Here is a 27,233-nt window from a genome sequence, read left to right on the forward strand (position 1 = left end):
TTAATTATTAGTTTTCTGAGTTTAAAATGGAAGCTTCTAAGCCAAATGGTGATTTTTCCTACTTAATGAACATAAGCAAAGGCTGTGCTTTGCATGAAGCTCTGTATCAGTTGTCATGGTTCTTGTGGAATCAAGGCAGGGGCTTGGGCTACAGCACAGTTGTGTGATTGACCTAAGTTTGATCATATTTTGTTCTTAGGGATTTGAAATTCTTCTTTAAAAGTTATACCCAAAAAAGTGCTTTCTTGAAATAAAATAACTGGAAAAAAGTAAAGAAGCTTCCAGGTTCCTAAGTGAGTCCTCAGGTAACCTGGTGAAGGATTTGCAGCCCTGAAATCTGAGTTTCTTTTCTGGTCATGCTGTTGGTTTTACAGCTGTTACCTGTGGCAGTTTTGGAGACAGGCCCGCGGCAGAGTGCGCCGAGGGTCACACAGCAGCAGCCAACTTCCACTGAGAGCTGTCCTCCTGACATGGCTCTGGGAGCCCACGGGGTTTGAGGACACCCCTGAAAGGGCTCTGGGAGCCCACGGGGTTTGGGGACACCCCTGAAACGGCCCTGGGAGCCCATGGGGTTTGGGGACACTGCTGACACAGCTCTGGGAGCCCACGGGGTTTGGGGACACTGCTGACACAGCTCTGGGAGCCCACGGGGTTTGGGGACACTGCTGACACAGCTCTGGGAGCCCACGGGGTTTGGGGACACTGCTGACACAGCTCTGGGAGCCCACGGGGTTTGGGGACACCCCTGAAAGGGCTCTGGGAGCCCACGGGGTTTGGGGACACTGCTGACACAGCTCTGGGAGCCCACGGGGTTTGGGGACACCCCTGATGGGTGAATTAGTCACCACCCAGCTAATGGGCCAATAGCTGCCTGTGTCCCCAAGAGCCCAGACTGGCTCCCCAGTGGCCCAGGCTGGTCGAGTTACATAATTACTACATATGTAATTAGTTATAGAGTTATAATTAGGATTATTTGTAGCCGTGAGGCCTCCAGGCCAGCACAGGTTGTAAATCTTGCCCTGCTTGGATCTTTGGGCCCTTTTGGCTACAATACCATTACTAGATGGGATTTTCAGGCAGCCGTCAAGTTTCCCCCAACTTTTTAGAGTTCAAGGTGTGTTCAGAGCTTTTGTGCAGCATAACTAGGTCAGTATTTCCTGCAGTAAATCTCTCCTTGAATTGCTGTAGGCATCATGTGAGAGTGGCAGACGTACAAAGTACTGTCGGGGAAAGGAAAGAGGAAGCAATGAAAACAGGGCTGAAATGCATGTTCCCAGCACAAAAAATGTAGCTTAGGATAGAAAACAGGTGCTAAAACTCTCTGTGCCAATTTACTTAGCTGTGCCAACTTCACAGTTTTTCTTTAAAAGGATTTTCAAGGGGCAGTACTCTGAATTTCCACTTTAAACTTCTCAGTTATGCTCCTCAGCTCAGATCTTCCCCATGTCCTGGCCGGTTGTTGAGAAGACTGTTATTCTGATGTATGCCCAGTGAGACCTGGAAGCACAGGAGTTGTCACATGGAGTCAGGCTGTTGATCTGCCTTGCTGTCTCTAATGGTGATTAATTTTAACTTTTTTGGTTTTAATCTCTTGGAGCAGAATGTTCTAAGATGACTTGTGAAACAAGCAAACAGAACCTCCAAGCATCCAGTAACAGCACAGCAACTTTTGCCCCATACTGTGGGTTCACAGCATTTCTTAATTTTAAAACGTACTCTTTATCCTGTAACATCTTTTATTATTGAAAATAGTTTCATCTTTCAGCGTCAAAGGTCACTACTTATTCTCATAATTAAATTCTTTGTTTTCACCAAAGTTTATATTTTCACTGATCTTAACAGGAATTACAAATTTAATATCTAAAAAAGTGTTTTGCAGAATTTTCTCTGTTAGTAGCAAGAACTGTTTAGCACCTACATTTGAAAGTAAAAATGTGTACGGGCTGTGGCAGGATAATGATTTTACTATTGTTTGATGACAAATTCCTTGGCAGTGCTTAGTGACATTACTGCTGTCAAAGACAGAATTCTGCTCTCTGGCTTAATTATCATTTGTTGTTGTTTTGCTAAAAATATCCCCAGTAATGTGGTATGCTAAAGATACCATTCTAAGAGAACTGACAAGAATAGATTTCATCAACAGGCAGGTGATCATCTTTAACAGAGGGGATGTATTTACCAGAGTATTGATATGTCACAATATTGACAGATCAAGAACGTAGTATTTTAATTTGACTTTTGTGATGTGGGGTTTATTGTTCTCAACACTCAACTACTTTTAGCAAAAACTTGATAAGTACTTTAAATGACTAAGTACTTTAAATGACTAGGTAGCAACAATTATGTGAGGCTCTTACTCAGCTAGTCAGAAAAGATAAACAGTGCTTGTGGCTTCTTGTTCTCTTCCTAGTGCATCAACACTCCTGCTCTGGCAGTGTGCCATCTGGCAGAATTATGTGTGAGATAATGGTGGTGCTGTCACTAATATACAAAAATACCACTCAGTAGCTAAATATTTGCAGAGCGTGGTATTTCTGCATTGGTGACACGTGTCACAGCTGTAACTGCAGTTGTTACACTGAGTGACGTGCAGCCTGACAGGATGAGATGTTCGAAATCTAGGCATTAGGCAAATGTCCACAGAAGAATAGATAATCTCTGTAAACCACTTGTGTGCTCACTGAAGGACATAATGGGCAAACTCTCATCCTCCTGGAGTGCATGCAGCATGCATGTCTGCTGCTGCTGTGGGATTTACATAGCACAAATAACTGCATTTGCAGTAGTAAAATAAAGACATCACTTATCAGCTTAGCTTCTGTTAAGGTGTTAGTTTGCTCTGCATTTTAGTATTGATCTGTGAAAAAGAATGACTGATGGGGCTGTTGAAACCAAGGTAAGATAAAGTATAAGAGCATATAATGACAGTGTGAAGGTCAGCATTTAATTGAATGTTAGATAAGAGGAGATAGCTTCCTTTCACACCATGATGCCTGTTTGTCCATTTATGTTGTGTATCTTGAGATTTTAGACCTGGCTCTGCATTATGTTCTAGCAGCTGAAACCCTTTATTGGCAGGATTGATGGTTCCATGGGTTGTATGTGACCTTTACAAGCAAATTATATAGATAAAGTTCTTTGGATAATCACTTCTGAGGAGAGTTTTCATAAAAAAACTTTGTGTTGGAGAAGATGCTGTGAAACGTAGTCAAACAAATTGTTCTACAAAGCTTGGATTAAAAACCAGAAAAATCAAAAAGTCCATTTGCAACCAGTTTAGGAAAACTGGCAGCAATCTAAAGACTAGGGCCAGACCTTGGTTTTATTAATTATTCTCTTTAAAATCCTCATAGAGAAGCAAATTAAAAGGTTTGTCATCAGAGAGTGGTTTTCATTTCTTAGATGAAAAGATAATTCATATCCTGAAATCACCTGGGTGCAATAGTAATGATGTGCTGTTGTGGCTTGGAGTTGAGACCAGCAATGTGGTACTCAATATTAGACTTTGCTATAAACATGACTTTGAGTCCTCAGCCTGAGTTTTCAGTAGCAAACCCACTGAGAATGCAGATTTATTACAATCACTGAAATGTGAGAAGGAGTACATGCTACTTGTGTAGCTTGTCAGCCACAGTAATGGAATTACAGCCTAGAATGGATGTGTAGGAATGTACTTGAATGTGTTTTTGTCAGGATCAGCAGAGGTTTTTCACAAAGGACTGAAATCTCTTTCAGGGCTGGGGCAGGTGTTCTGCCTGCCCTTGTGTCTCACTTTTACTGCCAGCTGCTCCATCACCTTGTTTGTAGTGTAGGCTGCTCAGACTTCATCTTGGGATGGATTTCTCCCTTCCTTCAGCACTTCCACGGGAGACTATTCAAGAGTTCTGCTCCTGTGGCCGTTGGAAACCTAATTTTTCTCTGTTCAAATTTGTTTCTAAACTCCATTTACCACTGTGTTACACATGAGTCTGTAGGCTGTTGCTGACTGGAGTCTTGTGCTTTGTTTTACCCCTCAGCATTTACCAGAAATCCCATACTTGGTGAATTTGCCATTTATGTCTTGTATTCATTGTGTCACTGAGTACAGTACTCAAATCTCTCCCTCTTCTGTCAGTTGATAAGATGCCTGTTAAGAGTCTTTAACAATACTGTCAGCTTCCTTCTATGCTTCTCACTCCGGTCCTCCAGCTGTGCTGTTCTCCCTGTGCACAATTTCTGTTTATTGATGCTAGCACACTATTTTGTGTTGCATGTCCTCATGTTCATACCAGTTTAACCATGCAGTCATCAGACATTCCTTTTGAATAGCCACGTGTTGGCACCTGGAATATTCATATAAGCAGATACAGGTGTGTCTCAGGTATTTAATAAATAATGGATCATGACAGCAACATGAAAAAAAACCCACAAATTTTGCTTTGAATTGCATAAAAGAGCTTCCAAGGAGAGAAAACAATTGAGTAACTACTTCTGTTCTCATTATTACAGTGGGGAGTTTTTTCAGTTTTTGATGTGTCTGAAAATGACAATAGTTTATGGTTTGTGATTTAAGGTATGATAAATCAGCAGCTTCTCTCTGCTTGAAATGTCCTCAGTCTTTAATAACTGGCTAGGTTTGTTTTGTTTTTCTGAATTCTGTGGTACCAACAATCCAAGGCGTGGCAGATGTGGGCTTTGGAGAGAATGACTTGGGAAGAGCTCGATAGGAGTGCAGTCCTCTGGCTGGGAGAGCGAGCTTTCTGCAGGAAACTCCTCATCCCAGCCACAAACAGCTTTTACTGACAGGAAAAGGGCATAGGCAATTTAAAACCAAAAAGGGTTCTGACAGCATTTAACCCGTGAAGGGTTCGGGTGAGCATCACTTGGACCCTGAGTCAGTGTTCTGCATATGATAAAGAATTGGAGAGGGAATCCCTGTGCCAGTGCAGCTGGAAGGAGATCTCTGCTCTATTATTTGCAGTTTGTAAAGTGCCAGATCAGATTAATACAGTGATGATTTAGTCTTTGGAATGCTTACCTGAGACTGCCATTGGGAGGTGTCTTATCCTACTGTCCTCTCGCTGACCTCTTTGCTGATGTTTCCATGTTGAGGCTGGTAATATTCCCATAGCTTGACTTCACAGAAAAACAGTGTCAGTGGAATTCTACAAAATTCTCTTGATGGCCCTAAAATAACCTTTTTGTAAATACATACAGTTTGTCGTGGGATAACAATGGCATAAAGCTCTTAAACACATTACCTAAAATTCAGGTATGTATAATGTGACTGTCTTAAAGTTATTAACCATTCTGCCCTGTCACAACATTTTGAAATCCATGTTTTATAGAAGAAAGAAACCCTTTATTGGGAGTGTGGGATTCTCAAGTACCTCTTCACCCAGGAAGAAATGGTGCTCTGCTGACATTAATCCAGCTTTATGATCATTGGGGGAAAAAATTCCAAACTAGTTTTATTGAAACCCAAGAATTGCAATGTGGTATTTAAAATTGTAATTGTAACCCAAGTATAGTTTAAATTGAAAAGGAATTATTTTTTCTGTAAGGCTCTTACCTGCCTGAGGGAGTCAGTGTAATCCTGAGAAGCTGAAGTTACTCTGTTTTAATATCCTTTGTTATTGGTCCTCTAGTAAGAATGTCCCTAAATGATTCAATTAAAGGGAGTTTGTGATAGGTTTTTTTATTGTAGGGATATCCTTCACCACGAAAATTTAATTTTGCTTTCATACTGCAGCTTTTTTCCAACAACTTTTGTATGGTAACAACCTTTGGCTACTGTGGAATTCTTACTAGGTCTAATTCCAACACTAAAACTGAGACTTCATAATAGTGTTAGTCTTTGCCTGAAAATAAGATGTTCCTTTCCCCCAGTTTGGCAGTGTAGCTTTATGCTTATCTTTGTCCCAGAAACTGATTGCCTGTTTTTTTGTGAGGAAGTTTAGGTGTATTTGTCACCCCCAGCATTCTATTTCTGCCAACTTGTGCACCAACACTGAGTTATTTCTTGCAGTGTTATCTCATAGAAATGATGATTTTCTTCAGTGAGTGAAATTGTCTGTGTGCTGCTGAAGCAATGGAGTAGTATTTGAGCCTTGTTTGAAGGCTGCTCTTGAACTCTGTGGTTAATGTACCACCCTCTGACCACAGAGGTTCTTTCCCAAAGGACTCAAATCCACACAGGTGGATTTATTCGGCTTAATGCAGTCCCATTACAGTGCAATGGACCCAGAAATAAAATGACAGAACCCTGCAATGTCCCTCTCAATAGATCTTCTTTGTATATGCCTTGACAGTAAAAACATGAAGGTGAGCACATACAGCAATTCTGGATTAAAAACATTATATTTGACTTGATTGAAAATTGGGTAAAAGTAATGGTTGGGTTTCTTTCTGCCTGTCTTTTTCTAAGGTTATCTGATAGCCCTGGTCTTGTCATATTTCTCTTGGAATGTCAGGCTTTTGGGCAACTCAGAACATCAGGATTTCCCTCTAATTGGAACTCTAGATGTCAAGGTGGTGGTAGATCTGTCACGAGTTTTGTAGAGCTTGGTTCTGTATATTTTTGCTTTTTAAAAGTGTGGATTTACTTGATAAAGGAAAGTTTCTTGAGTGCCCTATTGCATTGGCAGAACCAGTAGTATTTTTTAAGTGGTTTGCAATCCCATAACCTTTGTATGCTTCATTATGCAGTGTTTTGCTGATAGAAGAAACTTGCTTTTAATGTTTTATTTAGTGTCCTTTATAAAGTCATGTTCAGTGTGGGTTTTTTGCTATGTTATTTATTATAAAATTCAGAACTTGTGCATGAAACCCCTTTTCTTTTAATAATATTTTGGTAAAAGGGAAGCAGTAAATAAATCTGAAGATCTGGATTATATAGAAAATTTCTTGTCATAAATGAAACAGAATCACAGAATCAAGTGGCAGTTTGTGTGACTCAAAGGAACAGACAGTGGCATATTAAATAATGCTATGTATAAAAATAGCAAATTAAGGACACTTATTTTCCTGGTTGTGCAGGAACTTGTGCTGCTTAATAGAGCTGATAAGTGACACATTCACAATCCGTTCTTGTCATGTAAAGGTTTCATGTTAGACACCTTTGCTAGCAGCACCAGCACCGATTTAAAGGGAGTTTAGTAGCGGCTCCAGCAGGGCTGCTTGGTGTTTGTCAGACCTTACCTCGGAGCAAATAGGAGGTGTTGCACATGAGCACCCGCGTTGCCCAGTGTGGCAGACAGTAACCCTTTCGTGCCTGTTCCGCAGACGCCCGAGGAGCTGAAGGATGTGTCCGACCTTGAGGAGGAGCACGACGCACGCAGCCGGACCAGCGTCCAGACCGAGGGCAAGACTGACCGGGTACGTGGGAGCCAGGGATGGAGGAGCACCGCGGGCAGGGGAAATGCTGCTGTGCTCTCCTCCTGGGAAGGAGAGCTTCGCGTTGGAAGTGCTCTTGCTGGCAGGACACAAGTAGTAGTTCGTAGATACTTAGTATCCAACCGTAATAAGATGCGCTAAAGCTTTCAAAGATCCCATTTTCACGCATGGTCGTCTACTTCTCAGCTAAATCAGAGTACTTCTTTAAAGGGAATGCTTTTCTTTGAAAAGAAAACCATAAATAACACACACTTGAGAGGGCACAAAGCAATAAGTAGGTGCTGAAGACAGTGGCGGGTGGGGAGCTGGCTGTCAGCAATCAGAGGCACAGACTGGTGCTGTGGAGAGATGTCTCTGGGATGGGCTTCTCCTTGTGAGGTGAGCAGCCTCACACTGTTACACACAGCCTGTTGTTAATACAGCTAAACCCCCCCAGTACTTTAACATTATAGCACGGGCATTTCTCTTTTTCTCCCATTTCTCCCTAAAATAATACAGCTACTGTAAATGTTCCTTTTTGTGGCATCTAGATAGAGGTTATGGCTTAAAGCCTGATTCTATAGTTTAGAAACAATTTTCCTAGATTTCAGCTCCTGCTGTTGGGGGCATAAATGGCACATCACCCCCCAAAAGCAGTAGAAAATTACAGCTTTGACTAAATTATATACATATGCACTTAGGCTGGAGTAGCACATTGACAGACACCTGCACACACTTTTTTTTTAAAAAAAAGATGTCTTAACAAATCTATTTGCTGCTTCAGCAGCAAACAGGAACAGTGATTTTAGGCCTCTTGGTTTGGAGTGCTCTTTGATATTGATATTTGAAGATTTATACCCAGAAGCTGTTCAGCAGTGTGAGGGATCTGTGTAGGGAAGGTAGATGTTGAGCTTTGGGCAGTGTGTGGTTCTGTGTGGAGCAGCAGCTTTGTGTCCTGTTGGAAGGCTGTTGTGTGCAGTGTTGACACCAGGAATGACCGTGTTCCAGAAGTCCTTCGACAAGATTGCAGAGCAGCCTTTTTTCCTTCTTGAGTTCTTTCTCTTGGGCATTTCAGCTATAATAATTCAGTTTTATTTTTACATATCTGGCTCCATAGTCATTCTGCATAGGAGCAGTCTTGATTCCTCTTGCTTTGTCAAGAGTGTTGTAATTTCTTCGATGTCACATCTCTCACTGCTCCAGTGGGGAACTGGTGCCTTTTTTCTTTCTGTTTTTATCACAACATATAATACCAGATGTGATGTGTGTATGCCACTTGTAACAAAGGCTACATCTTAACTAGCAAATCCTGTTTCCCTTATGTATGAAAAAGTCATGTATTATTAATCACACCTTCAGACTCTATCTCCATAAAGAGAGAGAGCAGAGATTAGTGGTGAGATAGTAGGACTGAGATTTGACCTCGTATTTATCTTCCTCACTCATCTTGAAAATGTTACTTCATTGACGTTTTCCCTCAGATAATTTCCCATTACTGAGATGAATATAATAGTGCCTGTGGCACTATCCCGTGCTGGGGGATACAGGTCAACTGGGGCAGCGTGCTGTGAGATCTCTGCGTACTTAAACTGGATAAAAATACTGCTGATTATTTGTAGGGTGATTTTACATCCTTGAAGAGGAGGCTCCTTAGGATCAAACCCTTAGCTGCTATAGAAACAGCTTATGGATCCAAGGACTAATGCAGTTTTCCCAGCTAAAAGTTAGCTCTTCCTCTGGTGGTTGTGTGTAATTCGTGTAGTCAGCTCTGGAAGCTTATCACAGACTTATTTATGCTATCATGATCAGTGTAATTGCACTGAAGGAGGTAGTGGCTTGTTATCGTGGGATTGTGTGTTGAAGAGAGGGGTGAGTAAGATTTTGCTCAGTTAATTTTCAGCTTAGAGGACAATGTACATGTTAATGATCAGGAAAAATTACTTTAAGTGTTTGAAGTTACTAAATTAGTGATGAGAACAGCTTAGCTTGATTTCAAAGTTGCTGCTGCAGGTTAAGGTGATCATATTGAAGAAGAGGCAAAATGTTTTACCTCACAACTTAATCCACTTAATGGTTGCCAAGAGCAGAACTCTTTCAGGCAGCCACACACCCACTTTTTTTTTTTTTTCTCAGAGTTCTGAAGACAGTTTTGTGAATGCATGGACAAAAATGTCTGAGATTAAGGTAATTTTTATACAGTTTTGTTGCACACTGTGCTTATGCAATAATTCTGGGCTGAAAAAGAGTTGATTCAATGTGTTCTGTGAATGAGAAAATCCAGGCTGAGTTTTTTCATTGTTGTATTTGTATTGCATTTTAAATGCAGTAATTAATTATAAAGCTCTAAAAAACTACTAAACTCTAGGAGGAAAGCCCGGATAAAACAGCAAAGACCAAGAAGAACTGTTGATACTTGCATAAAGAGTAGTTAGAAGGGAAGCTAAATTTGCCATCAGATAAATTAGCAATTTTTATTGAAGTGGCAAATACTGTACATCTAAGTTCCTACATTAAATGAAATGCTGATGTACGTTAACAGGAAGCGTGTGCTGTTTTGTTAATAAAAAAGCCAATTTCGGAATATTTTTTTAATTTTTAACAAAGCCCTACACAAGCATTAAATATTGGTAGGAATTCAAGCATAATGAAAATAACTACTGTAATTTTGAGTGGGTTCTATGAATAGTAATTTTGACACTTGATACATAGCAAAAGATTCCGTGTCAGGAGTCATGATCTATCAAAAGCATTTCATTTTCTTGCCAATTTTTAACCCAATTTCCGTAAAGAGATTAAGTCACTGAAATATTCAAGGTTGTAGCAGTATATTATATACTTCTACAAAGTAGAGCTGGAAAGAACCTCAAGACCTTGGCTAATCCAGCCATTTGGCCCGGGGCAGAATAAATACACTTCTTCTTGACACACACATATATATGAACAATTCCATTGCTCTCTCTACTTAGCTCATTACTGGAATTGATGGTTTATTGGAAAGTTTTTGTCCTTATACCTCATATATTGCAATTAACACGTTAGCACTCATCTGTAATGGACACAGAGAGTGAGGTTCCTTTCTGTATGTATTTTTTTAATGTACTTGTGCATCCTTTTTCTATGGCCTCTTTTGGAGACTCCAGGTTGAATAACTCCAGTAACCTTGATTTACTCTTCAGGGTTGAGTTTCCTGTATGTTCGTTTAGTCTCTCTCTCCTCTGGCTACTCTGCAGTAGTTAATGAATTCTTGAATTTTGTGTCCAGACTATTTATACTGCCAAGTGTGTGAAGCCACCTGTGATCTCAACAGCACAAGTGAGAGGTTTGCACGATTTCCTCCTGTGTGCATAGTTCACAAGGAGCTTTGTATGAAGCTTGCCTTTCTGCCATGAGCACAGCCTTTTGTCAACCACAAATTCCCACCCACACAACTGCCAGACACACACAGAACTGCTGGTTCTGTCTCAGTTCTGTGTGTGTGCTGGTGATTTTTCTTAGGGGTAAGCCCTATTACTGTCTCAGCTGTACTACACCCTGTGATGTTTCCAGATCAGTTCTCAAGTTCACTTTGAGTTGTACACCAGGCCTCTTCCACTGTGAGTGTGGTGTGGACTACTGGTTCTGTGGAAACACTGACTAATGCAGCTCCCTTCACAACTTTTCTGATGGATCCCTTGGCTCAGTGTGTGTTCTTGATAAGTGCTCTGCAAGCAGTTTTCTAACCAATATTACATCCACCCACTGGAGATTACATCTAGACCTTATTTCTCCAGGTTATTTGTAAGGATGACATGAGAGGCAGTGGCAAAGCTCTGGTGAAGCCCAGACTTAGGACATGATGCTTTTTGATCTATAGCCCTTTGGCCCTGGGACAAAGAGAAATTACATTTAATATGCCATAGTTGCATCATCTAAGCCAACCTTCTTAGTGAAGGCTGATGCAAAAATGGCATTAAACGCTTCGTTTGCTATCTCCCCATACTTTTACCCCCTTTATCTTGTTTATCCAATTATATTGCATCTAAAAATACAGCAGAACTGTCATGGCAGAACAAATGAGGCACTCTCTGAACTTGTTTAAGGAATACTGCACTTCAGCAGGCTTGCTGCAATTCTTGAAATGGGGAGAATGCAGCTGTGACAGCAGGTAGTAAAGTATCGAAAGAAACACAGCTTCTCCTCACTGTCAGCATCACACACCCACACACTTCATCATGGGGATGAGTATTCACTTGGCTGTGAATGCTGAGTATCCAACATATCTCTGTCACCTCTTCATCCAAACTCACAGAGTGATTCCCTCAGTAGGAAAAGTAGCAGTAAAAGGCAGTGGACATTTTAACAGTCCCTTTGACTCAGTGGCATCTCTGTGAATTCACTTATGAACACACTGGCACTCACAGAATCAGACTCTGGAATGGTTTGGCTTGGAATGGACCTCAGACATCACCTTGTTCCACAGCAGGGATGCCACTCAGCAGCTCAGGTTGCTCAGGGCTAAGCTCACATGTGTATTTTATGACAGTGGTCTGCAAAGTTTGTTCAAGGAAAAGACAGGTAAAAGTAATGACTGGAACTGTTGCGAAACAGCATGATTGAAATATATTGCTGTACTTTGAGAGATCTGCAGGGGTCCTGTTCTTTTTCACCAAATGCAGCAGGAGAGCAGGCACAGACCACAGGGCTTCTTCTGGCTGCTGAGGCTCTGGTGGAATGAAAGCCTCAGCTCTCAAGACAAAGTAGGGACACATATTCATTCTTCTGGGATCTCTGACATTTTCTTATAACTACAGTATGTGAAGAGCAGGTTATTTTGTGTTCTTGCATGTAAAAGCTCTGAGAAGTTTTTCATGTGCTCCTTTGGGAAACTGGGGTTTGTTTCCTTGCAGCCTACAAAATTGCAGAAAACCAGTGTTTTCCTCTTTTCTTCTCTGTAGTTATGTGACATACTGCAGCCTACAAAGCTGGAAGTGTTAAATTTTCAAGGGAGATTCTTTGATTTTGCTTGAATGTATTGTGCTGCTTTCTGTTGCCTTTCTTTCCTTCCTGGTCCTTGTAAATAAATGGTAAGAATGGTGCTGGTGTGGATCTGGCCAGTCACTTGGTGTTAGGGGTCAGGAAAGAAAAAACATATGTCCATCTGAGATTTTAAGAGCATAATCAAAGTTTATGTGAAAGTCAAATCCTTGGAGAGCAGCCCGAGACAAAGGTAGGCAAAAGGCCAGTTCTTAGGCTTGGGATGTCATTGGCCAGCAATATACCAGGGAGAGAAGAGTCAAAATCATCACCACTTAGTTACCCCCCATGTGTCCTTACATGGCCTTAAAAGTTCTGTTTCATTGGTGGAGAACTGACTGAAACATGGAAAGGTAATGAAAGGAAACGCCCGTCTCACAGGGTCAGTCAGGCTGCAAATGAGACAACTCAAATAATACAAACTCCAGTGTTGGAGACTCCAGCCACCAGGGACAAACAGCCTTCAGAAAAGTTAAGTCAGGGAAATTTAAGAAAAAAATCCATACTTTTTTTTTTTTTAATAGGAGGAAGGAAATATCACAGATACAAATTCTCCTCTCACCGAGTCCTTACTCTGTTACCTGCTACTGTAATAATAACATTTTGTCTTAGAAGCAGTGAAAAAATAATTTTTCTCTTGCTTGACAGAATAAACCTGTACTCATGTAATAGTCATTCAATTTAGATCTTTATTTAACAATTACTGTTATGCTCCTTATTTTGATACAAAGTTAAATCTGTGCTTAAAAGGCTCTGTATACAATTGCTTCTTTTTATTGGACATGGTTTTAAAGCAGCATGAGGGAAAGGAGAGAAAAGACAAGGTCAGAATTATCATTTCCTTTGCCCTTTGTTCCAGTGGATAATGTCTCTTCCACCTGAAGCTCATTATTGTTGGCAGACAGCAGGATGCTGTATGTCACAGTTCCCTCATTAAAATGTCATCTTTCTTGTGGTTTCGAGATCCAGGCCTGTGATCTTGAACTCAAAACAGTGTTGAAACTGGGGGCTAGGAAATACCACAGACATCCACCCATCAGCAAGCATGTATGAGATCATAAAAGTTCTCTTCCTTCTGTAGGCCTTTCCAGGGTTTTTTAACAACATGGGAGAAGCAGCCTCCAAATAGTTGTGCTTTCTAATTCTGTGACTGTAGGGTAATTCTGACCACTGTAAGATGGTTCCTTCCACCCTTAACCATTCTGTGATTCTGTATGACTGCAATTACAGGTACATGCTGAGAAACCTGTAATTTCCAGTAATTTGTCTAAGTGAGAAAGCTAACCCTGTGACAGTGATTCTAGCGTAAATAAAATCTCTGAAGAGACATGGCTTGAAAAACATACATATTATGTACAGAACTGATTACCCATTTTATTAATTAGAAGCAATTCAGCCATGGCCTTAACTTTCCATTTTACTGGTGGTAGACAATATTTTCCAAACAAGAATAAGTCAAAAAACATTTATTGTGTAATTCTAGAGTAATGACAATGTGTTGATAATTGCTGTGCCAGTTGTGAGTTCCTGGTAGCCTGACGGGAAGGTGTGAGGTAACCAGCATGGCAACAGAGCCATCAGGACCAGCGTGGCTCCTCTCTTCTGGGGATGAAGGGCCAGGATCTCCATGGGGCCATGGAACATCCCAGCCCTGGCTGCTCCCTGGCCTGTTTCTGACACAGGAGGGGCGTCTGACCCGTGACTGCAGCAGGCTGGTCATCTTGTTCATGGAGAGCATTAAACAAAAACATTTCTCTGACCATGCTACATTTTAAGGGGCTTTTGGTAATCTTATTCACATCCTGATTTCTGTCATCTATTTGTCTTCTGCAAAGACAGAAGATGCGTATTTGAACAAATAAATCTTTTTCAGTTCCTAGAATGATAATATAGAACCCTCTCAGAAGAGAGAAGAAGCATACCTGAGTGTTTCAGGACAATTAACCCTTTTCATTGATTATTTTGTACCTGAATCAATACTGCACTGTGTGACTTTTACATGTATCATACTCAAAACTACTTAGGCTCCTTAGCCCTAAGAAATAGGAAAAATTTTCGGTCATATTTCATAAAGGCTGTTTGGAAGAATTTAATCTTTCTCTCTCTCTATGTTAAAATGAATGATTTCGGGAATACCACTATCCCCATTACACTGAGATTATTTATTTGGCCCAACCCAGTGACGACATACAAATTTTGAAATGTAGAAGTGCTCAGACTTGAACAGTTGACTGAGGCCATAGTGTATTTAAACTATGTATTTATTAATGTGCAGTGGTTTTGTTTAAAAAAATAAAATACTCTGACATAGATGTTTTACAAATCAAATTATTCTGTTTTAGGCCAAGATGACTCAGCTGCCAGAAGCTGAAAAGGAAAAGATAGCTGAGCAAGTGGCTGACTTCAAAAAAGTCAAGAGTAAGCTTGATGCAGAGATTGAGATCTGGGATGATACCAGCAATGACATAATTGTTCTGGCCAAGAGGATGTGTGTGATTATGATGGAGATGACTGACTTCACAAGGTAATTACGTAAAAAAGGGTTCTTATGTATTTAGAAATGCTGGAGGCCATTGTCACACTGTTGGAGCAGCAAATACAGAGTTTAATGTCAGCTCACAGCATCTCTGCAAAATTGAGTGGCTCAGCTAATGCAACACATCAGGTAGGAGCACTGAAGTGTTGGGGGATTTAATGTTTTGAACTATGCTTATCCCCAATTTTTTACCTTTGTCCTCTCTTATTAATTTGTTGGTAGGGTTTTTGTACATGCTTTAGCACTCTATTTCTGCTCTCAGTGAAAGGGAAAAAGTAACAAAATAATCTTGATTTTAAGCTGTAGATTTCTCATCTGTTGTTCTGTCTACTTGTATCAGAGCATGCTGTCAAGCATGAAACACTCTGTACAGAGCCCATGTGTGACAGTACACATTCAGACTCATACATATTTTATATCCCATTATTGCTGTTGCTTTCATGAGAACTCTTGTGCTGCTAGATGTAGTTTAAAGAATGAAGAGTACCAGAGCAGATAGCTCTCAAAGCTGGTATTTCTTTCTGCTGCCAGTGTGTGTTTGATGATGGCCTTACAAAAGGAAACAAGTTTAAGTGCAGGAGCTTTTCCTGCCATGCTCTGAATTAAATGATGTGTAAATCTCTATAATCAAGTTGATTATAACAAAGGAAGATATTGGTGGTGGTGTCTGTACTTCCTTTCTTCCCCTGGTCTAGTTAGCAGTAAAATAGTTGCTGACAGGTGAAGCCTTTATACACAGCCACTCTTCCAGGACACTTACTGCCTCATGAAACCAGTTCTTTTGTGCCAAAAGACAAAAGAACATTCTCTTTGTGTCTTTGTGGATGTCAGTGAGCAGGGCTGCATCGAGCTGAACCAGCTAGGACAGAGTTGGGCTCTGCTGCAGGCTCTTTCTGGGGAAGGCAGCTTTTGCATTTCATCACACTGGCACTTTCCAAATCCACGTGCAAGTGAGGGGAGGGGTAGGGATAAAGATCTGCATGGAGAAGTCTGCAATCTGCTGTAAAATTTGTTTTAAATATCTCCTTCAGCAAGAAGTTCTGTTTCTTCTTTAATGATGCCAGATCAAGTCTAGTAAAAGGAAGATTTGTATCTGTCTCAGTAATAGGTGAGCTCTTGTGGCTCTTCCTCCTGTTGCTTTTCAAAGGTGGCAGTTGTGTGTGCTGAGAAGCACAGCTGGCTCTTCATTTCCTGCTCTGTCGAAATCTGGGAACAGATCATAGAATTGTTTAGGTTGGAAAAGATCCTTAAGGTCATTGAATCCATCCATTAACCCAGCAGCACCATGTTCATTTGCTAAACCATGTCCCAAAGTGCCACATCCATATGTTTTTGAACTCTTCCAGGGATGGTGATTCCATCACTTCCCTGGACAGCCTCTTCCAATCCTGGACTACCCTTTCAGTGGAGAAATTTTCCTTAATATCTAACACAAATGTCCCCTTGGTGCAACTTGAAGCCATTCCCTCATCTTGTCACTTGTCCCCTGGGAGCAGAGCTGTGTATCTCCTGGCTGCACCCTCCTGTCAGGGAGTTGTGCAGACCCAGAAGATCCCCCTGAGCCTCCTTTTCTCCAGGCTGAGCCCCCCCAGCTCCCTGAGCTGCTCCAGACCCTTCTCCAGCTCCTTTGCCCTTCTCTGGACACCCAGGGCATGAATATTGCAGAATGCACAGCAAACATCAGCTCACCTTAGGGTCTGAGCACGCCACTCTGTAACTCCCAAGTCCTTGAATGTGGAAGAAATAAAAGATCCTGACAGTTTGTATTTGTTACATCAGAAGCTACTCAGACAAATAGTAAATTTGTGTATTTGAGTCACTCATTACACAAGATGATTGCTGTTATTCTTCACATGGTATTACCTTGCATTCACTGTTATTTAATCTCAGTGAGTGGTTTTCAAAGTTTTGGGTTTTTTGCTCTGTCTTCTGTATAACTAAATAGCAAGAAATGGCCTGACCTGCTGTAACAGTTTTCATAATATTTTAGTGGAAATACTCTAATTTCTCTCCTGATTGGCTAAATATGTACAAGAAAATCCCAAGGTTGCATTTGGTTTGTTCTGTTTTTCCCTAAGTTTTATGTTTAAATGGAGCAGGATCTTAGTTTTCCACTGCCAAAGCAGACCTACGATTAAAAAGATACTTGCCAATAAACATACCTAAGTCCCTTTTGCTCGTATAAGGGAATGTGTATCTAATTCAAGCAGTGCTTTGGATCACAACACTGGAACTTGTAATTCCTGTTGAGAAAGGAGCAAGGAATGGTCACTGGTTTAGGCATAAAGGGAGCTCTGCTATCAAGCTTTGGAAATAGTTTTGCTGTTTGAGCCCTGTGCACTAGGGGAAAGTTCCTTCAAACAGAACTGCATTATGTCTCTGCACTCTGATGATAGGAAAGTTACAACTAGGGCTCAGGTAAGATTGGGACACCAGGCAGAGCCTGCTGCTGTGCTGGAGGTGATTCTGTAGATGCACCACAGAGACACCAGTGGCCTGGCTGCGATGTTCCACAGCCTGTCCTGGCAGCATGCAGCCCATGGATTCAGGATCCACAGTGCCTTTTGAAGGCTCTGGGACAACCCCTCTCACTTTTCTGTGGTGTAAAGAGTAAATGAGAATCGCTGGGCTTTTTACCCCTTACTCATTCTGTAGATTGTTAGATTCCAAATGGGGGGCCATATGAACACTTTCTTTAAACAAAAGAGTGCAGCTCTCAGCAAACTGTTCAGAAAGTGTCTCATATTTGTTCTTTCTACTTGACATTTATTTCTAAAATGGCATCAATATTGGAGTTAATATGACAAATACAGTGAAAATAGCAAAACAAATTAACAAGACTAGAAAAAAATAAATCTAGCAAAGTCATCCTCCAAAAGCTGTCCCCCTTTATCTTTGTAGTAAGACTAATGTAATTCTCTAGTACTTCAAGGATTGCAGCTTGCCTAAATTTTTCTCTTGGTAGTACTCCTGGTTCCCACCAAGTGCAGCTGCCTTGTTGGGCAGGGCTCCTCACCTGGTAATAGCCACAGTCCTAATTCACAACCTTAATTAATCTGGGCTCCTAGTCTTTGCTTGGGAAAGCAAATCGAGATGGCAGTTCTGTAGTTACTGCACTCGAAGAGACCATGAGACACACAGGTGACAAAGAGGGCAGAAGAGGGTTCTATTCCTAGTCAAGTTCATCCATGAAATTCCTTACCATAACTCACTATTTGATTTACTTTTCCTGGTGCCCCTTTCCAGTTCAGAGTTACCTGTGATACTCCTATTTCCCATCCAGCAGCCAGATGCTTTTGAAATTCTGTGGAGCTTTTCCATTGGCATCCTGAAACCTGCTGCCTTCCTTGCCTTTTTCTGGCCCTTCCAGCCCTCAGATTTGTATCAGCTCCGTCCAGCTACTCTCACCCTTGTGGAAATCCCGTATCCCAGCTCTCCTGCCCAGTCTTGTTCCCATCACCAGCCTGGTTTGTCAGTGCCACAAAAGGTAATGGTACCTTCATTACTAACCCCCTGAACCAAGTGTCATTGCAGTCACAGTTCAGCTTGAGATACATGTAGGCATTGCCCCTTTCCCTCCCCTCCCTGCTCATCTCGGGGCATTCACTGTTCAGCACTGTTTCATTAAGCAGTCTTGGGATGCTTTTGAGAGTTCATAGCTGCTCAGCGTTTGCATCGTAAGCCTTAGATGAGAACATACAACTTCCACTTTAAATTACTTCATTAAAAAAACACTAAAAGATTGAAGGTTGTAAATGTTTTGCTAACAGAGGTGCTTTCCAGCTGAGTTATTAGAAAGGACAGTTATTTTGGAGACAGTGACTTTGGGCAAAGAAGGTCAACCTCTCCTTTGGTTCTGTGTTAAGAGCAGCTTCTGCTTGTGTTACCAACGTGAAGACGTTCTGTAAGGTAAATTTGTTCCCTGAGCAGAACAGTTCAGTTGTGTATGCATACTTGCATGTATTTTATCATCCATGCCTTGTTGAACAGAGCCAGCAGGATTTCCTTGTTCCAGCAGGGCAGGTTAAGCAGGTGCATTCTGCTGCTAAAGCGAGCAGCAGAATTGCATTAGCTGCAGTGGTGCCAGGGCAGTGGGAGGGTTTGCAGTGCTCGGGGATCCTGACTCTCCTGCCGGGGCTGTGTGCAATGGCCTCGGGCAGGTGTTGCCCTCAAATAAACTCGGCCTCTCAGCTTTGTGATGGATCCTTGAGGGGTGTCAAGTTAAACCGTGTAGCACAATCAGCTGACACTGCTCCTTCTGCCTGAATGTCACAGAGCTTCTAATATTTACACAAATAAGTCAGGATTTTGAAGGCAGAAATCCAGTGTCTGTGTCCTCCTGTCCATCCAAAAAGCTTGTGACTGAGCCTGAATTTCCTTTACACTACTACTGTGTCTTTCATTAATATACTTGCATAGAATGTGATATTTCATATGATACTTTTTTGGATGCTTCTGCCACTTTTACAGTAGAAATCATTTCAGCTGGTTCTTAAATACATACATCAGCAAGTATTTAACCTGATTTGACAGTTGCTACTCAATATAGTTCTAATAGTTACTGCTAAATATTCATCCTTCGATAGCAACATTTCCAAAAAAAAATTATAAAATCCAAATATATTACTTATTTTATACAACCCTTATTCCAAAGGGAAAATCACCTGGTGGATCGAAGTCTTAGATGCAAAAGAGAAACATTTAAAGAAATAAAAATAGTTCAACAGTTTGGCTCTGTGACAGTGTCACTCCAAGTATTTATATATATATCCAATTTGCCTGCAAGCTAAATGGATTAATTTTTCCTGAAGTAGGCACAATTGCCATCCATAGTAGTATTATTAAACAAACACGGTAGCTCATGAATACACAGTCTGATTTAGATCCATCTGCTAGGGATTAAACAGTCAGAACTCCCTCAGGTTCCGGTGGTGGCAGCGTGCAGCTGCAGGGGATGGTGGATCAGAGGCACACCCTTCACATGGCTGCTCTTTGCAGGTGAGCAAAGCATTGCAAATACTTGTAAACCAATACAGTGAGCAGCTAATGGCCAAAATAACGAGCACAACATTTCTTCCTTTCCTCTGCAGCATTTCTGTGGCAAAGTACAGCTGACTCATGTACAGCTGCAGTCAGGAAACAGCTTTTGCTATTACTCATAACTGGAGTAGAACTACTAAAGGGAAAGGATAAACTGGAGCTGCCTGTCAGCCTTAACAGTAGGAAGAGGACAGGTACATACACAGGCCTGCATCAGCTTTGTTTTTGCAGTCTTCTGTTCTTTTTTATGTCACCTGTTGCTCCTTAACCACAACCGTTTTAGGCACTTCTGTTCTCTGCCTTCGCTGTCAGAGCCAAAACACACATTTTCTCTCATCTCTGAGTGCTGCTGCTCACTGCAGGCAGCACATGACATTCAGAATGCTCTGGTACAGCAGAAGAGAGTTCTAAGTCCCTGAAATTGTTCTTGGAATTTCTGGGAAAACAAAAGCTCTTCAGCAAATGTCAGGACAGAAAGATGTTCTGTTATTATTTCTTCCTTCTCTCAGTGAGATAATTACATTGTGGATATCTTTCTATACGATAAGCATGTGTAATTATTTCACAGTTTATCTATTGCATCTTTCCTTGGAAGGGTGAGGCATTCACAGTTTGTTCATTTAAAAACTGTTTTTAAAAAAAGTTCCTTCATTTGTGCAACTTCCATTTCCTTGGAACAGAAATGAAAATGAACATAATATCTTTTTATTGAGCTTAATAGTTACAGTAAGACTTTTGAAAGAAAGGTGACAAAAATTATTTTAGCTTGACATTTGACCTTTCTAAGTTTCAACTTTTTATATCGCCAATGCTTGCAAACAATTTTTTAAAAATTTTTGTTTTCCTGCAAGAAAATCAGATTGTGATACAAGTAGCAGAGCTGAGAAATTGAACCTTTTTTATGAATAGCACCTTTTTCATATGGACATGAAGGCTAATTTAAGATGATGTTTTAATTGATTTTAAACAAACAGTCATTTGCAGCTAGAATGGGAAATGACTCCTAAATTTCACATATACAGGTAGAAATCCAGACACATTCTCACAAAGAGAATTCTCCCAGTCATCTGATTAAAAGTCTTGTGTAAAACTCTTCAGCTTAAAAATTCTGGTGGTGATTTACTTGTGTGATGTGTTTAGTTGACTTACTGCTGGACTGTGTGAAGCCACTTCTGAATCATTTCTTGCTTGCTGTAGGATGCCTTGTAGTCATGGAAGCTGTGAAGATTAATTCCTCTGATTAGAGCAATTACATGCTCCACATCCTAAAAGAATTTTATAAATTGAAGTCCAAGAAAATGTGCTCCGTTTTAAACAGTAAGGCTTAGTTGTGCTGTTTGTGTAGAAATCCTTAGTTTGTGCTGATGTGTTAGTCATACCTCATGCGTGGATGAGCACAGGGCAAAGCAATACCGACACAACCTCCCTGTCCCCGTGTCCAAATGTGATGGTATTTACTTGAAGACAGGTAATAATCAGAGGAAGCAGCTGGTGCTTGTTTTTTATTTGTCTTGTAGTCCTGTGTAAGATTTCAGTGAATTCCTTGCATTCTTAGCAATATTGCAATTAGTGTAACAGTTATTGCAGAGTATCTATTACTACAACCGTTAGGATAAAAGTTGAAAAAAAAAGTGAAGAGATTGAGATGTTCGTTGGTTGGGCAAAGAAGATCATGAGGACCTAATGTCCATGCCTCAAATGTGTAGTCAAAAAAATTAATAAAATGGCGACATACTCAAATGTAGCAAATTCACAAATAAGGCAGACAAACAGATCTATGTAGCCTCTGGCAGAAGGCTGTCCAGAACCAGAAGCAAATCAACTACAAATCACAGTGTGCAACCCTATTTTAGTGACAAGCTGTTAGTCTTGTGCCAGAAAGAGCCATCTTCTGCCTTTCATCTTCAGGGTCTGCTGTAGTCAGAGGACAAAGGGCTTTCAGAGCTCTCAAGTATCAGCTCCTGTCAGCAGAGGCATCAGGAGTGCAAAGAGGAGTTCGGGCAGTAACTCGAGCTTCCAGGGCAGATTTCCCGGGCGGCTGGGAGGGCTGTGGTGGGACATGTCCTTCGGGTCCAGCAGAGCAGGGCCGGTGTGAGCGGCACCGGGCCTGGCCACAGCCGGGGGCAGCCCGCACCGCAGCAGCTCGGGGCGCGCTCAGCACCCGGCAGGGTGGGCAGAGCTGGGCTCAGCCCCCGAGCAGGGGCAGCAGGAACCCGGGAGCTCTGCAGGGCAGCCACACTGACTGGGGCTGCTCCACTGCCATCGCTCAGCGCCTTCCTCCTTGTCCCGGGGGCAGCAGGAGCCAGGTGCCCAGACTGTGAGGGCGTAGCCGGCTGCTCCCTGAGGGAAGAAGGGGCCAGGGCTGATCCCAGTGCGGTGCGCTGAGCGCCGCGTCGGGGTGTAGGAGCAGCCCAGGCTGCTGAGGACCACTGGAGTCCCAGGCAGGAGGAGCAGGGAGCAGCTCCATGGTCCCTGGAGCCGGGCTGTGGCGTGTCCCCGAGCCCGCCCGCGGGGCAAGGCTGGGGCAGCAGCCACGGGGCAGGGCTGGGGCAGCCGTAGCTGCGGGCCGGGCCGCAGGGCAGAGCTGGACCGGGGCTCTGGGCCGTGGCAGGCGCCCCGGTGAGCCTGGGCTGCAGCACCGGTGCCGCCGGTGCCCTGTGGCACCGGGCACAGCAGGGCCGGGATCACCTGGGATGCCGGACACGGGCTGGAATTCTGCCCTCGGGACAGTGCTGAGGGAACTCGCAGCAATGAGTTTTGTCGCGTTCTCCAAAGTACACGGCATGGAATCTTACCTTTGATCTTCAGCGTCTTGTGCAAGTCTTGTTTTTATGTTTATTTTGCTCAAGCTGTTGTTGGGTGAGAGCACCCAGCAATGTCTCCTAGGAAAATAAAGAAGCAGTCATTAAAAAGGCAAAACACCTCTCCCAGCTTTTTAGCCTTTAAAATATGGGCCTATTTTTATGGGATTTATTTGCTATATTTTGTATATGCTATATATTTTTGGCTATAACACCATATGTTCAGGTTCCTCCTGAATTAATTAGCAGAAGTTAGAAGCTTAAACCTTTGGAGGGTTTCCAAGAAATAAGACTGGAAACTTTTGCAGTTACCAGCCCCTTCATTGGAAGGGTAGGCACAGCAGTGAATTAATTATGACCAGAAACTAGATGCAAAATATTAGTAACTTTTTTTTCCCCTGTGAATTTAATGCTGATTCAAATGGAAGTTTTGCTTACAAGAGATCAGTAATGTTCAGAGTATGGTGTGCACCCACATTTCTCTTGAAAACTTATTATCTGAGAATGGATGTATGGCAGTTACTGCCCTGTTGACCTGGCTGGTGAAACAGAAGTCTGGAGTTGTCACTGCCAAGTTTGTGGACTTGGCAATACAGATAGCACCTAATGGGGGTACATAAAAGTGAGTAGCAGTTGCAGATAGTGAAATGCAAAGGAAGCAGATCCGTGGGAATTGCTTTTGAGGCTGAATAGGCTTTGCAGAGCTGGTGATACCTCAGGGGGCTGCTTGTGGCTGCCGGGATGAGGTGACTGCACTGAAGGGGTGCTGCTGTCTCAGCTGCCACTCTGATCTTGTTGGGGAGACAAGTGGACAGTCCAGGGAAGGGAATGAGGTACAGAGACTTCCCTGCCATCTTCCCTCTGCTTCTTGTCCCTTAGCAATACTATCAACTTTGTGTATCAAGGTTTCTCTATCAGAATATAAAATGGGAAAATTTTGAGGTCTTAAGTCATGTTTTCCAAAACAAAGAGATTTTTTAACACAAATAATTTTCTTTTACATTCACATATATAATAGGTTCATAAGCATTGGAGGAAAACTAGGTTTTGTCTCTTTGTGTTCTGGATGTGTCTGCTGTCATTGTGTAGGTGAGGTGACGGCACAGCATACCCTGAAAACCAGGCTGATGTGGTACTCAGCTGTACCCAAATCAGCTACAGGCTCCCCAGATTGTGTCTGGCTTTGGTTGTTTGGGATGCCAGCTGTACATTCTAGGCTGGGGAGAAGAAGTATAGTTAGAATTTTGTCTACTGAAGTATATTACTTCAGTCATTCCAAAATCATTATTTTATTATTGCTTCCCCTCCTGCCTAGACTGAGCCCTTGCTGTAGTCACCCTTTTCTGTGCAGATGAAGGCACGAGTATTTCAGAGAGCTAAGGCTTTTGTTTCTCCAAAATCACTTCTCCTGTATTAGTTCTCATGCTTCTCTTCACCCTACCAAATGTCTGGCTTGCTTCTCTCTGAGTGATCAACCCACAGGAAATAATTTCCACAGAGAAAGAACCTTTGGTTTCTTTATGGCCAAGAGTCAGGCCATGGAGTTGCCATCAAATAAAATATAACTGTTCCCAGAAGCTGCAGGGTTGTAAACACTCTGACTGTATTTCCTATATAATTAATTTTATTTAGTAATATTTTAGTTCTTCCTAGAGTATGCATACTTCTGAGAAAAACTATGCACAAATGCTCGCCTTGGGAGCACAGTGAACAACAGAAACCGTGCTGAACTGCTGTTTTCTGCTGAAATTATGACTGGAGTCTGTTCCAAACTTTTTTAATTAAACCAGGACCTTTCACGGTTTGCATAGCCTGCCAACTGTTTTCACACTTCCTTCTTCCAAAACTGTATAGCATTTTTTAACACACGTTTTTCAATTCAGTACCTTTGGCAGATGATGTTTTGCTACTTTTGGGAATCAGAGCTGTCTTTCTCCTTAAGAGGGCACTGGCAGTGTCAATCAGCATCTCTCAGTACACCTCAGACTTAGCTGGCGTACTGCTGCTCATAAAGGTTAGCAAATAGTTTTGCCTCTCCATCCTCCTGCCTTGTTGCCAGGTTGAGGCACAGGACTGGAGGGCAGAAAGAGGACACCCGTAGCGAGCCTCTAGCCCAGCCCCTGAGCTGGTAAGAAGATGGCTAAAGGCAGAAGCGTGGAGGGACCTGCGTGGCAGATTGCAAATGTAAGGTGTTCTTCTGCAGTATTTTCTCAAAGCTGTCCCAGTCCTGCGCTGTTAAGATCATCCGAGAGCTATTCTTACTGCTAGGAAGTATAGATCACGTAACCCCACTGCTTGGGGGTGCTCTGTGGTGGCAGAGGGTAGGAGTGACACTGTTCAGTGTGTCTGTGGTGAGAGCTAGTGGAAGGATCTTGAGAGTTCAGTAGGGTCACTTCATCTCATGGTAAACCTGTTGAAAAGCTCGTTTAAAGATCTCTGTGTAGTCATAGTTCTACCACAGACCACTGAGTTCATCCCTACACAGGCACCTCTATTGCTGCCTTAAAAGAAGCAGCTGACACTGTCATTGAGGTTCTTTAGGCTGATGGAAAGGCCACAGGTCCTCAATACACCAAGAAGAAAAATATATAAAATACAACCAGAACTGGAAAGGAGGAGAGGAGAGGTGTGAGCATGTTTCTTCCCCCAGGCCTGCCCCAGGAATGAGTGCTCTTGTGGAGAAAGTTGCTTCTCCTCAGTGCACTGTCAGAGAAGGAGGAAACAGAAACGTAGTTCCTGCTTTTCAACATTCTGATCAGCTTCCCACTTCCATCTGGATGACTTGATCACTAGTTCTCTTGCTGTCCTGATGGGAGTCTGTCTCTCCCTAGAGCTGAAGGCAAAATGTGGAAGCTAGGTATAAAATCAAGAGAATACTTGGCCACTTACACGAACAGCTTTTACTTACTTTTAGCATTAAGCAGTGGTTTATTTTCAATTTTGTTCATTGGTTTAAACATCTTTTTCCTGTCGACCGAGTCATCTATGCAGAGCAGCATATTCAGTGGGTAATGGCTGAGAAGCCTCTTGGGTATGTATGGGCCTGTGGTAATTGCTAGACATATGGTAATGCTCTGCTCTTAAGTAACTTTTTTTGCCAAGTAGTTATAAACAGATCATAGATCCCAGTTAATTTAGTGATTCAAGGTTTCTGTACTGGAATATGCATGATTCTGTTTCTCTCTCTGGAATGTCTTCATTATTGCTGCCTGCTCTGTTGATATTGCTTTTCAAGTGGGCCGGTCAGAGGTAGCAGATGAGGATAACATGAATATTCTAGAAGCGATTCCTTAAAGGGTTCTCCGTGCTTGTACAGGAAGGCAGGAGCTGCAGACAGCAGATGCTGGACATCTGTTAGCAGGAACTGCGAGAGCTCAGTGCTGCGTTACACAAACCAAGGGTTTGGCGTGGTGTGGGAAACACAGGATATGGCAGGAAGGAGCTGCTGCCAAGGGAGTTGCTGCTGCTGGAAGGGGCATTGCAAGCATCCAGTCAGTATTGCCTTTAATTTTGCATGGATGCCTGAAATATGTTGTTTGCATTTCCGAGTATTCAGGGCTATGCACGGGCAGGTCCTGTCGAGATCAAGCGTTGCAGTCTACCTGTGTCAGGAATGTTCTGTTTCCCACACAGGTGCAGCTTTCCTCTGCACAAGCCCTAACTTTGCTTTCGGAACCCGCAGTTCAATCTGGATTAATAAGAGAGTCAATGAATTACTTCTCTTTCATTTCCTATACCTTTTTAAACTAGCTGTGGGATTTTATTTTATTTTTTTCCTCAAAGGGCACTTCCAGAGCTGTCCATCAAATTCTCTGCAAAAGCAGTTGTTGTCCACAGTGGAGCAGGCCGAAGGCCCCAGGATGGCAAAGCTCTCTGGTGGTGTGTGGCTGGTGTTTGAGCAACAACCCTTTGCTGGGTTGGGAATGCACATCCCACATTCCCAAGGGAGAAGCACTCAGATAAGGTCTCCTCTGGCTTCTGACAGTAGGCAAACCAAACAGAAGGAGGGTGGGAGGAGGAATGATGATGGGGATGTCATAGAGGGAAGTCCTCACTAAGTTACTCAGGGCTGCTCTTCACATCTTTGCTGTCTCAGCAGCAGAAACCCTCAAGATTTTGTCAGGATTTCAGTGAACAAGCAGCTGTTGTACTGCGTTCTTTGCCAAGGCAATAACTTATTCCAGAAGTTCTCTTCAACTTTAAATCCTGTAGGCTTGAGGAAACAAGCTGCCGCTATAATTTTAGGCCTTAGAAAAAAGTGTGGTTTAATACTGATGGAAAAATCAGATGAAGTGGTGTTTTTGTTTAAGACTGCCACATTATTTTTTGGGCCTGTTATATTCAACTTAAATGCTCCCTTCCCCCTTTCCATCCTAGGAAATTTTACCTACCATAATACAAGAAAAAAAGTTTTATTCACAGGAGAGCCTGTGCCAAACATATTTTCAAATACTTTGTCTTGACATGGCAAAGTGACAGTGACACAGATG

At 42.2% G+C, this 27,233-nt stretch overlaps 1 protein-coding gene across 6 annotated transcripts in view; it reads left to right on the top strand.

Annotated features, from left to right (window-relative positions):
* Nucleotides 1-27,233, top strand: part of CTNNA3 (catenin alpha 3) — a 430,920-nt gene that overhangs the window by 356,568 nt on the left and 47,119 nt on the right. For 5 of the 6 annotated variants that reach the window (XM_053948596.1, XM_053948593.1, XM_053948597.1 and 2 more), the window contains 3 exons: nucleotides 7,264-7,356; nucleotides 9,487-9,537; nucleotides 14,709-14,890. In XM_053948596.1, coding sequence (XP_053804571.1) covers nucleotides 7,264-7,356; nucleotides 9,487-9,537; nucleotides 14,709-14,890 — 326 coding nt within the window. The remainder of the gene's footprint in view (nucleotides 1-7,263; nucleotides 7,357-9,486; nucleotides 9,538-14,708; nucleotides 14,891-27,233) is intronic. The other variant, XM_053948594.1, reaches the window with a different exon arrangement.

This window comes from Vidua chalybeata, chromosome 8, assembly GCF_026979565.1.
Source record: "Vidua chalybeata isolate OUT-0048 chromosome 8, bVidCha1 merged haplotype, whole genome shotgun sequence".
Lineage (NCBI taxonomy): Eukaryota > Metazoa > Chordata > Aves > Passeriformes > Viduidae > Vidua > Vidua chalybeata.